This window comes from Amblyomma americanum, chromosome 1, assembly GCF_052857255.1.
Source record: "Amblyomma americanum isolate KBUSLIRL-KWMA chromosome 1, ASM5285725v1, whole genome shotgun sequence".
NCBI lineage: Eukaryota > Metazoa > Arthropoda > Arachnida > Ixodida > Ixodidae > Amblyomma > Amblyomma americanum.
In genome coordinates, this window is record NC_135497.1 from 196,874,770 (window position 1) to 196,890,549 (window position 15,780).

Consider the following 15,780-nt stretch of genomic DNA (forward strand, 5'->3'; position numbering starts at 1 on the left):
CATGACAGCAGTCTTGTACGTCGCACACTACTTTGGCACCTCCCCGTTCCTAGGGGGTCGACGTTTTCACAAAGTGGAACCTTTTCAGCGCTCCTGCTCTATTTTGTCTCGTGCAGTTCATGGTGTATCCACTCAGTCACACGGTTTTATGGGCTGGACAGAAATTATCTATGACGAGACGCGAAATGCACTCATATTTCACAGATCACCAGCGAGTTAAATACTGTGGCTGGCCATGGCAGCCACGTGTGTTAACACCAACATGGCGAATGCTGCGCTGGCCGCTAGCGCCCCTTGTGGATGGCATCACGTGAATACCTGCTATAGTGGACTGATTAATATGGTTATTTACAAACAGATGTGCACAGGTACGGTCATTTTGGCTGTACCTGTGTTTGAAGAAAAATCATACAGCATCACATTGCATCACATTTTTTTGCCACATCTTTGTGCCAAAGTGACAAATAATGTACATTGAGCGCATTCTATACTAGTAATGTTGGTAGCACCAAATAGGGTGTATAAAAAGTGATGCTAGGCGTCGTCACGTCAGTGTGACTTTGAGATGCCATGCAAGAATTCATTTTTTTACTTTTTGTATGGTGCATGGCCTGCCATATGGTGCTAAGCAGTATTGTTGGTTGACACATTGCAAGGAAGGCTAACATAGTGCGACAGTCAATATGTGTGGTGGAGGAGGAAACAATAGAGGTAGCACCCTGAACACTAAGCACTATCACTCCTGGTGTTCCTGCTACAAAACCTGGCATAGATTTAGCCTTGTGTGCACTAAAAAGATTATTGCATGCTTAGATTTAGCCTTGCGTGCACTAAAAAGATTATTGCATGCTTTTCCTTGATATTCTTTGTGGGGTACTGCTTATCAAATGGGTTGTCATTCCGCAGTATTTCTGGGTTGAGGTGCGCCTTGAGTCATATTGCATTTCATTGCTCCTCTAAGCACTTAAAACACTTCGGGGCGCCGGAAACGTGCCAGCGAATGTCAACCTCAATGAATACATCGCCGTTGATGCAGACGTGGTAGTACACGAGGAGGTAACCGATGAAGCGATAATTGAAGAGGCCCGCCACAACGACGCCTCGCCCGAAGATGAGAGCGACATGCAAGATGCACCAGCCTGCCGTCGGCATTGCACGTGATGGGCACATTTGACACCATTCGTGCTTTCATTGGTGCGCATGACGACGACATCGCGATGCAATTGTTGGCAGAGTGTGAAACTCGCACCACGACGCTCATGACCACTAAAAGGACGCAAGCCAAGATAACCGAATTTTTTGGGAATAAGTGATATTTTTGAACAGTGCAGTCGGATCTTGGTTTTTTGGGCTGATTTCGTCACAATGAAATTTCCGCTTCAACGAAATTTTTCACGCAGCCCGTATATTTTGCTGTAGCGGGGTTCAACTGTAATAGGGAATTATAATAGGGGCTGTAAAAGCCATTGTTTGCACAAGTATTGTGTAACAGCTTCAGCTGGGGGTGTGCTGTCAAGTACTGCACCGGGTTGTGTTCCCCAGGTGGGCCCGGGTGTAGATACTCACACGCGTGGGGTGGGCTAACACACAGTTGTCACTGTCATCTCTTCAATCTGATGAAAGGTGACAAATGGGTAGATTTTGCTGTGTGTTTGTTTTTTGTTACAAGTACTTATGGTGAATAACCTGTAGCGGCTCTTTAATTCTGTTCATATTTTGTGCCATGTACTTTTGAGCTTCAAAGTGTTATAACTGGTTATGTCACTTGCTGCAAATGGATGCATTTCATCTGTTTCAGCTCACTTCTCATTGCATTGGTACTTCACTGCTTTAAACACCTAGAGACTGTAAGGTAGTACCACGCAAGAGGCAGCTTGATTACATTTAAAAAGATTACGTCATGGCCATGTGGGTATGGAGCCAGCTGAAAGGAGCAGATGACACATTTGACTTTTGTAAAGTGATGCAGGCAATGTTATGCCATGGCCGAAAAGCCACATGAGTGACTGTCACAATGTTAAGTTGATGTGAAATGGAATGTAGTCATGTTCACACAGCCACTTAATATTTGTTTTCTAATTTAGTTTGAAGTAGGTAGGCTTGACCATGCAGTTACAAAATTTTGACCCTCATGGCTCAACTTAGCTCTGCACCAGAAATGAACTGATTGTATTCTGTTGTATAGTGTACACTGTTGATGGGTACCCTTAATGTGGCCTCATTTTCTCGCTTGTGTGCAGAAAGGAAAATTGGCCCGACAGCAGCGTGAGTTTGACCGAGAACGAGAGGAAAAAGAGGAGCAGGGCCGGCGTGAGCAGGGCGCCCTGAATGATCAGCTCCAGGTGCACATACAAACTATTGGTATCCTGGTGGCTGAGAAGACTGAACTTCAGTCAGCCCTCTCCCAGAGCCAACAGACAGCCAAGCAAAAGGCAGGTGAGTGAGCCCATGTAGATGATGTGTTCAGAGCATTGTTGCCCGTGTCTGCACGTAACCGTACTGTCATGGCATAGTCATTATTTTGGTCACAGTCACGCTTATTGTCATGGCAGTGTCACACTGGGTGCTCGGAGGTCGAGTTTTCTTGTGGAGTTGCAGTTTCACAAACAGCTTTTTCTCTGCTTTCATTCTGATGCAGTCAGTGTTGCTAATGCTTTGTAGTTGGTAAACAGTACTTTGATAAGAATCCCGCCTCTTTAAGTTACTCAGTAGTGTATTGTCTGCACAGTATGAATTATCTCACTTTAAAAAGATAAGGTGCTCTTTTGAGGTGGTCAGCCTTGAGGTGGGCCCTTACTTGTGGTGTTTGACTTTTGATGCTGGCATTTGCTGCTTATTGCTATGTTAACTACTTTCTGATTGCTGGAATCAAAGCCCAGTCTTGTGATTAGGATTGTCTCAACTTGTCATTTGTGTTGCTATACATTAGCATTGATATTGTTGCCGACAAACGTAGTGCGACTCAAAAGGGGCTTTAATCGAATGGCCAAGTAGACCAGCAGCACGCACCGGAGCGGAAGAGTCGTCTTCCTCACTCCGTCACGAACCAAGACATGCCGCTCGGCTGCGTGGCGGTGCTCGCAGAATGTGAGCAGTGTGACATTGCCACCCTCCTTTCAAGAGGCATCGCCTCAATGCCTCCGGCAAGGGGGAAAAACAGTATGGAGGCACCGAAAGTGCAAACAGGGGCTAACAAGCGTAATACGGTTTCTTGCGCGACACGTGGACGACTTCAGACTTAGGCAGTCGAGAAGAGTGGACAACTCCTTGCAGGAACACTTCATAGTTCACCTTGCTGAGTAGACATAGCACCTCGTAGGGGCCAAAGTAGTGGCGCAGAAGCTTTTCAGAGCTCCCGCAGGAACGTATTGGGCTCCATGCCCAGACATGCTCGCCGGGTTTGTAAATCACCTCCCTGTGGCTTAGGTTGTAACGCCGGGCGTCAGTTTTCTGCTGGTGACGAATGCGTTGTCTAGCAAGGTGGCGGGTGGCTTCTGCGTCACGAACAAATTCGTCAGCGCCCGTGACACTCGAAGGGACACAATCCGGGAGCAGATGGCATCCAGCATGGTCAGGGCGTCATGGCCATGCACCAAACGGAACGGAGTGAAGCGTGTCGTTTCTTGGAGGGCGGTGTTGTACGCAAACGTGATGTAAGGGAGTATTTCGTCCCAGTTGCGACAGTCAGCGTCGACATACATAGACATTATATCTGCAATGGCCTTGTTCAGCCTCAGTCAGTCCATTTGTTTGAGGATGGTAAGCGGTCATTTTTCTATGACGCCACTGAGATGCAGGACCTCATGTGTAAGAGCCGATGTAAACGCAGTTCCCCGGTCAGTTAATAAAAACGCGGGGGCGCCGTGGCGAAGCACAATGTGGTGAACAAAGAACTGTGCAATTTCAGCCGCGGTGCCACGGGGAAGAGCCTTGGTTTCACAGCAGTGGCTGAGGTAGTCCGTGGCAACAACAATATGCTGGTTACCCATGGAGGACACTGGGAATGGGCCCAGTAAGTCCATGCTGACTTGCTGAAATGGAAGTTGTGGTGGATCAATTGGCTTCAGAAGGCCGGCCGGTTTCGTCGGTGGTATCTTCCGTCGTTGACACTCACGACAGGTTCTAATGTAGCGTTGGCCAACCGCAGCAAGCCGAGGCCAGTAGTACTTGTGGGGGAAGCGTCCCAATGTTCTGGAAAAACCGAGGTGGCCAGAAGAAAGGTCGTCGTGGCGTGCAGTGAGAACTTCCTGACGAAGCGTGGTTGAGACAACGATGAGATACACAGTTTCGGTTGGGCCATAGTTTTTCTTGTAGAGGACTCCATCTCCTAAGCAAAATGACAAAAGTCCGCGCGAGAGGAGTCGGGGTGGAGATGGAGCGGTTCCTTCGAGGTACTTGATAGAGGCAGCAGTTCGCAGTCGGCCCTCTGGTGGTGGGCAAGCTCGGATGTGGTGACATTGCCGAGGAAAGCAGAATTGTCGTCGGACTCATCTGGTGGGCACAGAAGAGGCGCTCGGGAGAGACGGTCTGCATCGCTATGTTTCTGACCTGACTTATACGATAGTGACGTCGAACTTTTGCAACCAAAGGCTCTGCCATGCCCGATGGATCTTTGAGGTTCTCAAGCCAACACAAGGAGTGGTGATCGCTGACGACTCGAAACAAGTGGCCGTACAGGTATGGACAAAATTTCGTGACTGCCCACACAATAGCGAGACACTCCTTTTCCGTGGTGGAATAATTCACTTTGGAACGGAACAGAGTGCAACTTGCGTATGCGATCACGCATTCTACACCGTCTTGCCACTGCACAATTACCTCACCGAGGCCAACATTGCTGGCATCTTGTGTAGTTCCGTGTCAGCCTCCTCGTCGAAGTGGCCAAAGATAGGCATAGATTGGAGGCGGGCTTTAAGTTCTGTGAAGGCTTTTTCCTGAGCCGGGCCCCAGAAGAAGGGTTCGGTGTCTTTCGTCAGGCGAGTTAGCAGCTCTGCGATCTTGGAGAAGTTTTGAACGAACCTCTGATAATAGGCGCAGAGTCCCAGGAAACAACGCAAGCATTGTTTATCTTTTTTTTTTTCTCGGTCACGTTTGTCGACTTCGATTTGCCAATAACCGCTACGCAGGTCGAGTGACGAAAAGTAGGTAGCGTGGCGAAGGCAGTCTAATGAGTCATCAGTGCGTGGCAGTGGATATACATCCTTTTTGGTAATGTTGTTTAGACGTCTGTAATCTACGCAGAACCGTAGGCTGCCATCTTTCTTTGCGACGAGAACAACAGGTGATGCCCAGGGGCTCGTCGATGGTTGTATGACGTTGTCGCGGACCATTTTGGCAACTTGGCGGCGGATGGCATCACGTTCCTTCGATGAAACATGATAAGGACGCTGACATTGCGGTCTCTGGTCACTATCGACGATAATGCGGTGCTTAGTTATTGGCATCTGACGAACCTTGGAGGTTGACACAAAACAGTTGCAGAAAGAGTCAATAAACGCGGCGTTTCTGATTGGTCAGAAGGTCAGGGTTCACGTTGGTTTTAGTGGCTGTTGCAGTGGCCTGTTCCACTGTTCCGGGGTCCGTTATGGATAAGGAACATTGGCCGGCATGCTCGCCAAGTTCTTCAAAATGAGCAATCACTGTGTTTTTCGTCAATTGTTGGGGTTCGCAACTAAAGTTGGTCACTAAGAGCTCGGTACACGCGTGAACAAGGTCGACAAGAGCGCGAGCAACCCAAACTTGCCGAGACAGTAGCAGCGACATGTTCGCTTCGGCAATGCCCCCGAGTACTGAAGCTGGTATCACACTGGACTGTGACAAACTTGCTTGCTCTCGGCGGTATCGTTATGGGGCCGCCAGAAATGCGTAGTGCTGCTCTGTGCGGCTCAGGATCGGTATCAACGGCTCAGTCTGTCGAAAACGATACCAATTGCTCCTGCAGGTTGATGACTGCGCCATACTCTTTAAGGAAGTCCATGCCGAGAATCAGTTCTTTGGAGCACTCTCGTAGCACGGTGAAGGAGCCAATGAAAGTTGCACTGTGGATCTTTATACGGCAGGTGCAGGCGCCAATCGGCGTTACCACATGGCAACCAGCTGTGTGTATCTGTGGCCCAGGCCAAGTGGTTAGAACCTTTCTGAGGGTTGTGGCTAGCCGGCTGCTCATGACAGAAATGTTGGCTCCGGTATCCACGAGTGCTGACACAGCATAGCTATCGGCGGCAGCAGGAATTTCGGCGGCGGAAACAATTCTTTTACAACTCGTCAGTGAGGTCTTCGGTGGCGTCATCGATGAGGTCGTCGGTGAGGTCGTTGGTGTGGTCGGCAATGTGGTCATCAGTGGGGTCGGCTGTGGGGTCCTCTGTGAGCTCAGCGGTGACATCGTCTTTGAGGTCGGCGGGTGGGGTCGTCGGCGTTCGGGTCGTCGCATCAAATTGTCGGGTGGAGGCGGTTCACTCTCTGTGGAAGCGGCGGTCCTACTTCTGGAGGACGCAGTCTTCAGTTTTCTCGGCGAGGGGGGACGGGCCTCTGAATTGGCCAGAGAATGATGCATGACTGGGCAAAGGAGCGCTTCTTGGAGACGGTGGCCTAGACTGACGTCATGGAGGTGTTGAGGGCAGCACATGATCAGCCAGGTACTGTTCAATGTCCTGTGGTCTCTCACCACAGCGCGGTCGAAGTGCGCTCAGAGGAAATCCTCTTAAGCCTATCCGCCAGCATGGGCAGTTGCGGAGTACATGACCTGGCTCCCTGCAGTGGTAGCAAAGCGGCCGGTTGTTGGGTGTGCGCCACACGTCCGCTTTTCATAGAACAGGGTGCGGGTCACGCATCTTGACGGGGAGAAGGTACCTCTGCATTGGTTCGGTAGCAGGACGGTATGCATGCGACACCGACGCAGGTTTCTGTAGGGCTTCGCTGTAGCTCATGATGTATGGCTCTGGCTGTGGTGTCCGTAGGGCTTTGCTTAAGCTGATGGTGTACGGCTCTGGCTGTGGTGCCAGTGGTGGCTGGCCGCTCGCCGAATTTCGTCACGGACGGCATTGGCTACAGCTGCAACACTGGCAGGTGGAGCATCTAAGTGGAGGTTGCGCAGTTCTTCGCGGACTACACTCCGCACAAGCTCCCGAAGCGCCTGGTCCCCGGCCACTGGCAGTGATGCACAGTAGTTAGTGGCCGCAACACTTCCCTGACAACCGTACTGCGCACTGCGTTCCTGCAAGGAACGTTCCATACCAGTGGCTTCTTTGGCGAAGCTAGTGACGGTTCTTGAGGGTCACGTATGAGGCCAGCGAGGAGCTGCTCCTTCACACCACGCATGAGGTGGCGCACCTTCGTAGCCTCGGGCATGGCAGGGTCAGCCCGGTTGAAGAGACGGGCTATATCTTCAATAAACATGGCGACGCTTTCGTTCAGCTGCTGTGACCTAGAGCGAAGGGCGATTTCGGCGTTTTCTTTTCGTGTGTTTGTGCTGAAGGTGGCGAGCAGCTCACGACGAAACGCTTCCTAGTTGGTAAAGGATGCCTCATGGTTCTCGAACCATGTCTTTGCCGAGTCTTGGAACGCGAAATACACGTTTCGTAGCTTTAGGTCGTCGTCCCACTGGTTAAAAGTGGCCACGCGGTTGAAGCTGGCCAACCAGTCCTCTGCATCCTTGAACCGATCGCCGTGAAAGGATGGCAGCGAGCGAGGTGTAAGGACTACAACTGGCGGGACAGTGCCGGAAGGCTAACCTGTCTGACTTCCAGTAGTGGACGTCATGGTATCCACCGACGTCATCAGTGGCTGACACTCAGGTTCCAGGCCTTGCAAGCGGTGGCCCGCTTTGTGGACGGGTGTTGTTTCCAAGCGTCACGGATGAGCGTCAGAGTTGTCCTCGGGGTGAGCATTCATGGGACGTGACCCGGCACCTCCACCAAAATGTCGCCGACAAACGTAGCGCGTCTCAAAAGGGGCTTTTAAACGAATGACCAAGTAGACCAGCAGTGCACACCGGAGCGGAAGCGTCGTCTTCCTCACTCCGTCACGAGCCAAGACATGCCACTCGGCCAAATGGCGGCGTTCGCAGAATGTGAGCAGTGTGGCAGTATAAAGTCAAACTGCTGCAAAGTAGGATGTGAATTGTTATATGGTGGTTTGCTTTATTTATTCCCCTAAAGTGAAAAAGAAATTGGAGGGAGAAGACATTTAGGCCAAGGTATTACAAAAGCATTGCTCACCACTTTTTCACTTCTGGCTTTGGGACAGTTTTAGTTATCAAGAAGACAAGAGGAATTGTGGCCAATCTTTTGCATGACTAGGAAACAAAATTTCGCCCTGATTTGTTTACTTGCCGTGTTGGTACCTCTGTGTCACACCTCTGACTCTGTAGCATGCTTCTGTGTTGTGAGCTCTGTTACGTGTCCCGAGTGCTAGTAACTTTTACCACAGTTCAAATAATATATGCAGAATAGGAAAAAAATGAGCTTGGTTGGTACCAAGTTTTGCTGAGATGCTTCCTTTTTGAAAATCATGCAGTTGAAGCAGAGGAGCTTCAAGGCCGGTTGAAGGCCCTCCGTGAGCGGAACAGTGATCTGGAACGTAAGCTCAGCACAGCTAGCAATCAGAGCCAAGTCCAGGAAAAGGTAAGCTATATATGAGGTGTGTACATATGTTCTGTCTGAGCAGAAAATGTAGGACCCTAAAGGAACTGCTTTCTTTGAACATTTGGCAACTCATTGATGAGCATAGTGTGTAAAAGCGATCACATTTCTCAAACTGCAATAATAACTACTTCTCATTCAACACCTTGAAAAAAATAGTAATGATTATTTTTTAACCTCTCCTTATGGCTACAAGTGTCTTTATAAAATGGGTACACTACTAAAGGCTTACTGTGATGTCTAGCAGTTAGGACAGGCAGTTGCTGCAGTTTGTATATTGCAGCTATAATGAAAGGGCTCGCTTGCCTGTGTAATGGCATGCAAGATCTATTTCAAGTAGGGGTGTGCGAATATTCGAAATTTCGAATACGAATCGAATATGTTTGATATTCGATTCGTATTCGAAAATTGATATTCGTGAATTTCCAAATATTATATTTTGAATATTATATTCCGAATATTATATATTCCGAATACAGGCAATTTTATTAACAGAGGCCTTCGGATGAACCGGGCATTTCTTCCGGTCCCTTGAACTCCGAATGAATGAGGTTTAATAGTCATCATGTTATTTTTTTGTTGCCACTCTTGTCATTTTATGGATTTTGTTTTGCATGGCCTCATTATAGTTTGGATACTGTTATGCTGTCTAATCAAGTAGTATACATTTCTCTGCACGTCATGTTTTTTTATATGGTACTGAGGCAGTCTAGTTTTGTTTATTTTAGTTGCAAAGACCGTACATTATTTTGAAAAAAATAAGGGCAACAATGTTTGCTTGCTCATCATTTTCTGAAATTTTTTTTGTACTGAACAGATATACGATATTCAAAGGCATTTTTTCTTCATATTCGTATTCGATTCATATTTGAAAATTTCAATATTCGCACACCCCTAATTTCAAGGTATGTCATGTTGAACTCATTGCAGTCATTATAATAGCCTAGAAATTCATTTGTGATTTGGCTACAGCTGCAAGTAATTAGTAGTTTGTGTTCAGCACTGTGCTACGAAAGATGCATCTTCGTTATGTTAGTACCATTTGTTTTGAGTGAAGTGGACTGCCTCAAGAAAAAATATTACAGGCTTAGGTCTGTATTGAAATTAACTTGGGAAGTTAGTGATTAATTATTTTAGAGCAATGCTGCACATGTTATTTTTTTTTTTTTCTGCTCATGGTTTGCTAAAAGGTACTTGAATGTTGCAGAGCACAAAGGAATCTCAGAGGGAAGTGGATCGTCTCAAGACAGAAAACTACAGGCTTAGGTGTGTATTGAAATTAACTTTGGAAGTTGATGGCTGGTCATTTTACAGCAATGCCCTACATGTTCTTTTTTATTTTTCTGCTCATGCTTTGCTCAAAAGCAAATCTGTGGAAGAGCTAAGGCAGGAACTGGCTGAACTGTCTGACAAACTCAGCAGAAAGGTGCGTAGTGATTTTTCTCTCAAGTACATACTCTGTAATATTGTATAATTACATTGTTTTTTTTTTTACCTATAACTTTTTTGTAGGGGTAATTGAATAGTAAAATTTTGGCTGGAATTTAGTGGTTGCATAAAACTAAATACTACCATATATGTTAGTCATAGAAACTACAGCTTTTATTGCACACAGGGCATACATATTTTCATTTGAACATGTGTGTGAACACTACTTGGAGTCAGTGGTGCAGCCATCTAACGGATAGCCAAAAATGTGTCTCACATCGAGAACAACTTCTGAAAGACAGTATACAGTAATCCCTCGTTATAACGAAGTCAGTGGGACGGCGGAAGATTCATTACAAGCAGTAATTAGATATATGCGACGACCCGAGAAAATCTAAAACAGTCGAGCTTTAATTGCGCTGCAACTGCGAGGAAGTCAAAATACAATGTATTCAGTGAAGCAAAACTTTATTCAAGTGCAAGAAAGGCAGTGAGCTTTGGCTGTTCCAAGTTCTTATTGGGCGCGTACAACCCCTGCTCTAATCTGACCATTGCACGAGGCCACTGTTGCTGCCCATGCATTCGACTATCGCGGTATTTCGAATCGCGAAGGCTGTGGCCGCTTTTATGGGGCCTCTTCTATGGAGGGGGGTTCACGGAAGACTACAAGAGTATCACACTGGAAAGCGCCGCAAATGCCATGGCTCGAGTCTGAGATTGTGTTTGTTGGGCTCAAAAAACTTTTATCTGCTCATTGTGGGTACGTAGCGCGATCGTGAAAACGGAACGGTTTTGCAGTAGAGGCTTTGCATGATTACTGGGCAATTTTTTCCTGAGGTGTGCAGCCGTGAAGTTTGCAGAGCACGAGCTTTCGACGAAAATGTGCTAATTCAACGGTCCAAGTGTCAGTGTTCGCGCAGCGCTGCGTCCGTGCCATTGACAAATGTCTAGGAACAAAATTCAATGACCCTACCACGCATTTAGACCGTTTTTCTAGTATGGCGCGAATCGAGCATGATCGGCTCGAGAAAATCGCTGGGGAAACACCATGGTTGCGTTGACCCGCCATTTGACAGCTTGACTCACTGCTTGCGAAGCTCGGATTTTTTTGTGTTTTCGGCAAGTTATCGGTCGATTTGCACCGTCAAAAGTGCAATGAAACTAGGGGCGGTGTTTTACTGCGATGCAGGCCGATTATTATCGTGAGTGGCAAGCAAATCTTTAGACCAGCTTCCCCAAAGTCATCGTCCCTCCTCGCGTCGAACACGGCAAAGGGCATGCGACCAGGCAGCAGCTCGACAACACTGTTGTCCAAACTTGCAAGCGCGACCTGCGGGTCGGTCGCCTTCTCGTTTGAAGTGAAAACTCTCAGGAATGACGTTCATGCGCTTTTGAGAGTTTCGTCTGCATCGGCTGGTGTGAAACGGTTAGGCTTAGCGACAATTACGGCAGTCGGGGAGCAGCCCAGTTTGTTGCTCAGCGCATCCGCGGTCGGTGTCGTTGCCAAAAGCGCAGCTTTCTCGCGACTCGCAAGTGTGAATGGGCTCATAATCGGAGGGACACTTCTTTTGTGCTTTTTGGCACGTTTCAGCAGCAGAAGTGCTCTTTAGAGCGGTAAAATTTTGCTCATCGAGCGCACCCCATGAAATGCTACGGCACAAGTCTGCCCACTGTCTTTTGGTCGCTTTTCGGCATCAAAGAGACCGCGGTTTTCTGGCATCGCAAAGCATCACGAAAACATTATTTTCGTGTGGATTCTATCACGGGGGACACCAGCGATGCGATTATGACTGATTCGAGTGCGCTGCACCATGGAATTTGACAGCTTCTGTTCACTTTGATGTAAACAGCTATGGGGCACTCGGCACTCGCTTGGTACCCGTTACTAGGCAGGTCATCGGTCGTAGGTTTGGTACTTTTGTGGCCTGTTCTGTGCCTGCATGAGACTAATTGGTCGGCGGTATTAATTTGACACTGCATGCGCAAAAGGGTCGCCGTCGCTCGGCGGTGATGCCTCCGCTCGCCACTTCTCTCTAAGAGGGTCAAGCTCTTCATGCGCTGTGAGTAATGCGGCTTAAAACGTGTGCGTTTGGGTCGGGACCGGAAGAAATTTCGATTAAAGCGATGTTTCGAGTAAAGTGATTTCATCCTAACGAGGGATTACTGTACGTATATCACAAACTTGCTGCTACACGAGATACGTCGGACGTTTTTCAGTGCCATGTCGCTTCCTTGGCGTGGATGGCACAAGTGTGGAGTTGAAATCTGCAGAAGTATTATGATTGATCTACATCTCTTCAAGTAAAAGCATTAGGTAACCAGAGTGAATATTCGATAAGTTTGATATTTGGCACTCAATTTGATCCAGATGTCTGGTATATGACATCTTGAAGTATTGGTCGCAATTGAATAATGTTTCTGGAACATTTCTGGAATAACGTTTAGGGAACAAATGCCCGTGGCTTAACCAAACCTAGCTCAGACCCCACAAATGCCATATTTGCTCGTGTAATTTGTGCACTTTTTTCTTTAAATAAAGGCTTCAAAAATTTGGTGCATAAGTTATGCAAAAATTTTCATAACAAGTCCTAAGGTCATAACGTGCAATTCCAGGTGTTTTTTTTTTAACTGTTTACAGATCGTTAGTTTAAACCATGCGAAAGATATGTCGGTGAGGTTTGTGCAGGTGGATTCTACAGCAAGGCGGGCATTATGTACATGGTAGAGTTCAGTGATGAAATGAGGAATTAACTAAAATTAACTACTTTTTTACTTTTGATTTCAAGTTCCAACATTATATTAAGAAATTGAAGGCTGCCAACAAAGAAGCTGAGTCCAGGTTTTAAATTTTCTCTTTTGGCAATGCATTTCAAAATATTTAAAGTAAAAAATGCGCATTTTTTAGCTTGTAAAGTTGGCTTCCCGCAATGCACATATTTAAAATGGTGTTGCTGGACGTAGTATTGTCGACGAAATCACGCTAACTGCTTCTGTGGCATAAAATAGACATACGGCTTCTGTATTTGTTGTATTAAAAATGCGAGCGACGCCATTTTAAAAATTGGAGTTGCGGGAAGCCAGCTTTACGAGCTAAAATATGCGTATTTTTGACGTTAAATATTTCGAACTGCAATGCTGATAACGGAAATTTAAAAACTGCATTCAGCCTTTATGTTGACAGCCTTCAATTTCTTAATGTTATCCTAGCCCCTAAAAACAAAAGCTTTGCTATGCAATCCACCTACACAGACTGCATTGAGGTATCTCTCGCAGGGTTTAAAAATAATGATCTGTAAACAGTTAAAAAAAAAACACCTGCTGTAAAAACACTTAAACATAGATTCCCCCCCCCCCCCCGTTAAAAAAGAAGCAGTTTATTCCAAATATAAAATATAAGACACGTACCCCCTCCCACCGTGCTCCTAATTTTTGCAGTTCTCCTCACGATGGCATAATGGCGCGTCCGCAGCTCAAAGCAATAAACATGCAACAATACAATCGCTAAACCAGCAGTGAGAGGCAGAGGAGATAACGAGCGATTAAACTGTGCCCTCGCGTGCGGTCCGGCTGACTAGTGGAAAACCGAACAGCAAACGATTTGGTTTCAAACCGTCATATCAATTACCGTGTTTACACGTTTGTAAGTCGACCTATTTTTCAAAATTTGAAAATCCGAAGTGGGGGGGGGGGGGTGTCGACTTAAAGATGAAACCAAAGCATCGGACCATAAGTAAAGGCGAGACAAACGGGATATTGGGCATGCTACAGCGTGGTTGCATTTTTGCTGTGTGGCTCCATCACATCGCTTTTGCTGCTGGCGTTGAGCAGCTGTTATGTCAACGCGCAGAACCGGCATCCTCGCCCCGTGCACGGCAGCCGATGGTGGCTGTCGATACCAAACCGGCGCCAGCCCACTCCCCAAACGTGGCCACAGATTGTGTCTGCTGATAAGTGGCGGCGGCCCGGTGACGCATTCGCGTTCTACTCTTAATAAGCGTCATCCAAGTTTTTTTTGTTTACTTTCAACCGCGCACTCGGCACTCAAGGGAGCGTCGATAGTTGATGGAAGGGCCGCTGTTCCAATCGCGGCTGCACTGCTACTCGGAACCGCAGCAGCGCCGGGGAGTGTCAGTAGCCGACGGAAGAGCCGACGCCGCTCACGCATAGCTTCTCTTTAGCTCTGACACATTTGACTACTGCCGGCAGCGTTTGACAAGTTTTTAATGTAGTGCTTCGTCATTTGTCATTTGTGCTCCGGGTCCGGTAAGCGACCGGCGCTCGTTCAAGGCTACATTCATGATGGCTGTCATTCTTTGCTCCGAAGAAACGAACTGCACGCCGGGCCGCAAGTTCGACGTTCGCAGCAGGTGATACAGGTTTGGCAGCTGCAGCGAGGCAAAATTTTCAGCTGTTCCACGCGATGTGATGTGGCTATTTGCGAAGTGTGGGATTTCGCTGTATGACGATGTTAGAACGACGAGCTGTGGGACCGCAGCAGCGATCACAACGGCAGCGCTAGTGAGGACGATGGCGCAAGTGTGGACGAGTAGTCCCGTGACTATTATATTTTCGTTTTGGAATGTGCCCATGGGCGCTCCCGCGCACGGCAGCCAACAGCAGCTGGCGATAAGTGGAGGCCGCAAGATAGTGCTATGGCACTCTATTATTAAAGGCCAAGCATAAACAACCTCCAAGATTTTTTTTTTTTTTTCAGAAATGTGATGGAGGGGAGGGGGGGTCGACTTACATTCGAGTCGACTTACAATCGTGTAAATACGGTACTCTGCGCAGTCCAAAAATCTACTTGCCAAAAACCTGTAAAAAGCGTTACTGTAGTTTCGGATTCGGGCTCACATGTAACTGTTCATTCAGGAAAGCGACCCGCATCGTGAGCGAGCCAGATAAACGGTGCACAATTCGTGCCCACACCACTCGCGCCAATCTTCCCAAGCCTGCCTTACGCACACCCGCATACAGTCCCGGCCATAATATTACGGAGCACGCTTCGGTGCTTTGTACTCCCGCCACACCTTACCTAACGAAAATTAAGAGGTTCTTCTTACACAGCTTAGCACACATCACTGGCGCGTTCGTGTATGAACAGAAGACACACTCATATCTCCTGTACAGAACACGTTCGAAAAATTTCAGACGCCGAAGCATGCTTTTTAATATTTTGGGCGCACCTGTACATGCTGGTGGTCTGGCGCAGCAGAGTGCAAAATATGCGAGTAAAAACTTTTTTCAAAAATCCGTAGGGGTGCTCAAATCATGCGTTAGTGCAAATTACATGAGTAAATACGGCAGGTTGGCATCGCATGTCAGTTGACTACCTTCAAATCTCGAAAGCTTCATATGCATTTTTGTTAAAGGTGGACGTGGGTTCAATGTTATATATGACGACATGGCTTCAGTGAGTGCGACAAAGCTTTAATGGCCTTGTGTGTTAGAAAAATTCATGGTTTTTAAAATGCCTTTCGCGACATTCAGCCTGTTTTGTGTGTCAAAAATATTCGAAATATTTGCATAGAAATTTTCCAAAGGAAACTGCTATTCAGTTCTAATTCAGTTTGAATTCACTTTAAGCCATAAAAACAGTGTTCACACAAGCTGGCTGCAATAAAGCTGAATAATGTAGAGTGGTGGTTCATGATGTGGTAAAAAAATATATTATTTTTAATGTTTGGAATTATTCACAAGTCAGAACACTAGA

The 15,780-nt window shown here is 47.1% G+C and overlaps 1 protein-coding gene across 5 annotated transcripts in view; it reads left to right on the forward strand.

Annotated features, from left to right (window-relative positions):
* The window catches only part of LOC144114473 (golgin subfamily A member 2-like), a 98,998-nt gene that overhangs the window by 15,043 nt on the left and 68,175 nt on the right, over positions 1–15,780 (forward strand). For all 5 annotated transcript variants that reach the window (XM_077648222.1, XM_077648224.1, XM_077648223.1 and 2 more), the window contains 4 exons: positions 2,241–2,436; positions 8,515–8,621; positions 9,847–9,905; positions 10,005–10,065. In XM_077648222.1, coding sequence (XP_077504348.1) covers positions 2,241–2,436; positions 8,515–8,621; positions 9,847–9,905; positions 10,005–10,065 — 423 coding nt within the window. The remainder of the gene's footprint in view (positions 1–2,240; positions 2,437–8,514; positions 8,622–9,846; positions 9,906–10,004; positions 10,066–15,780) is intronic.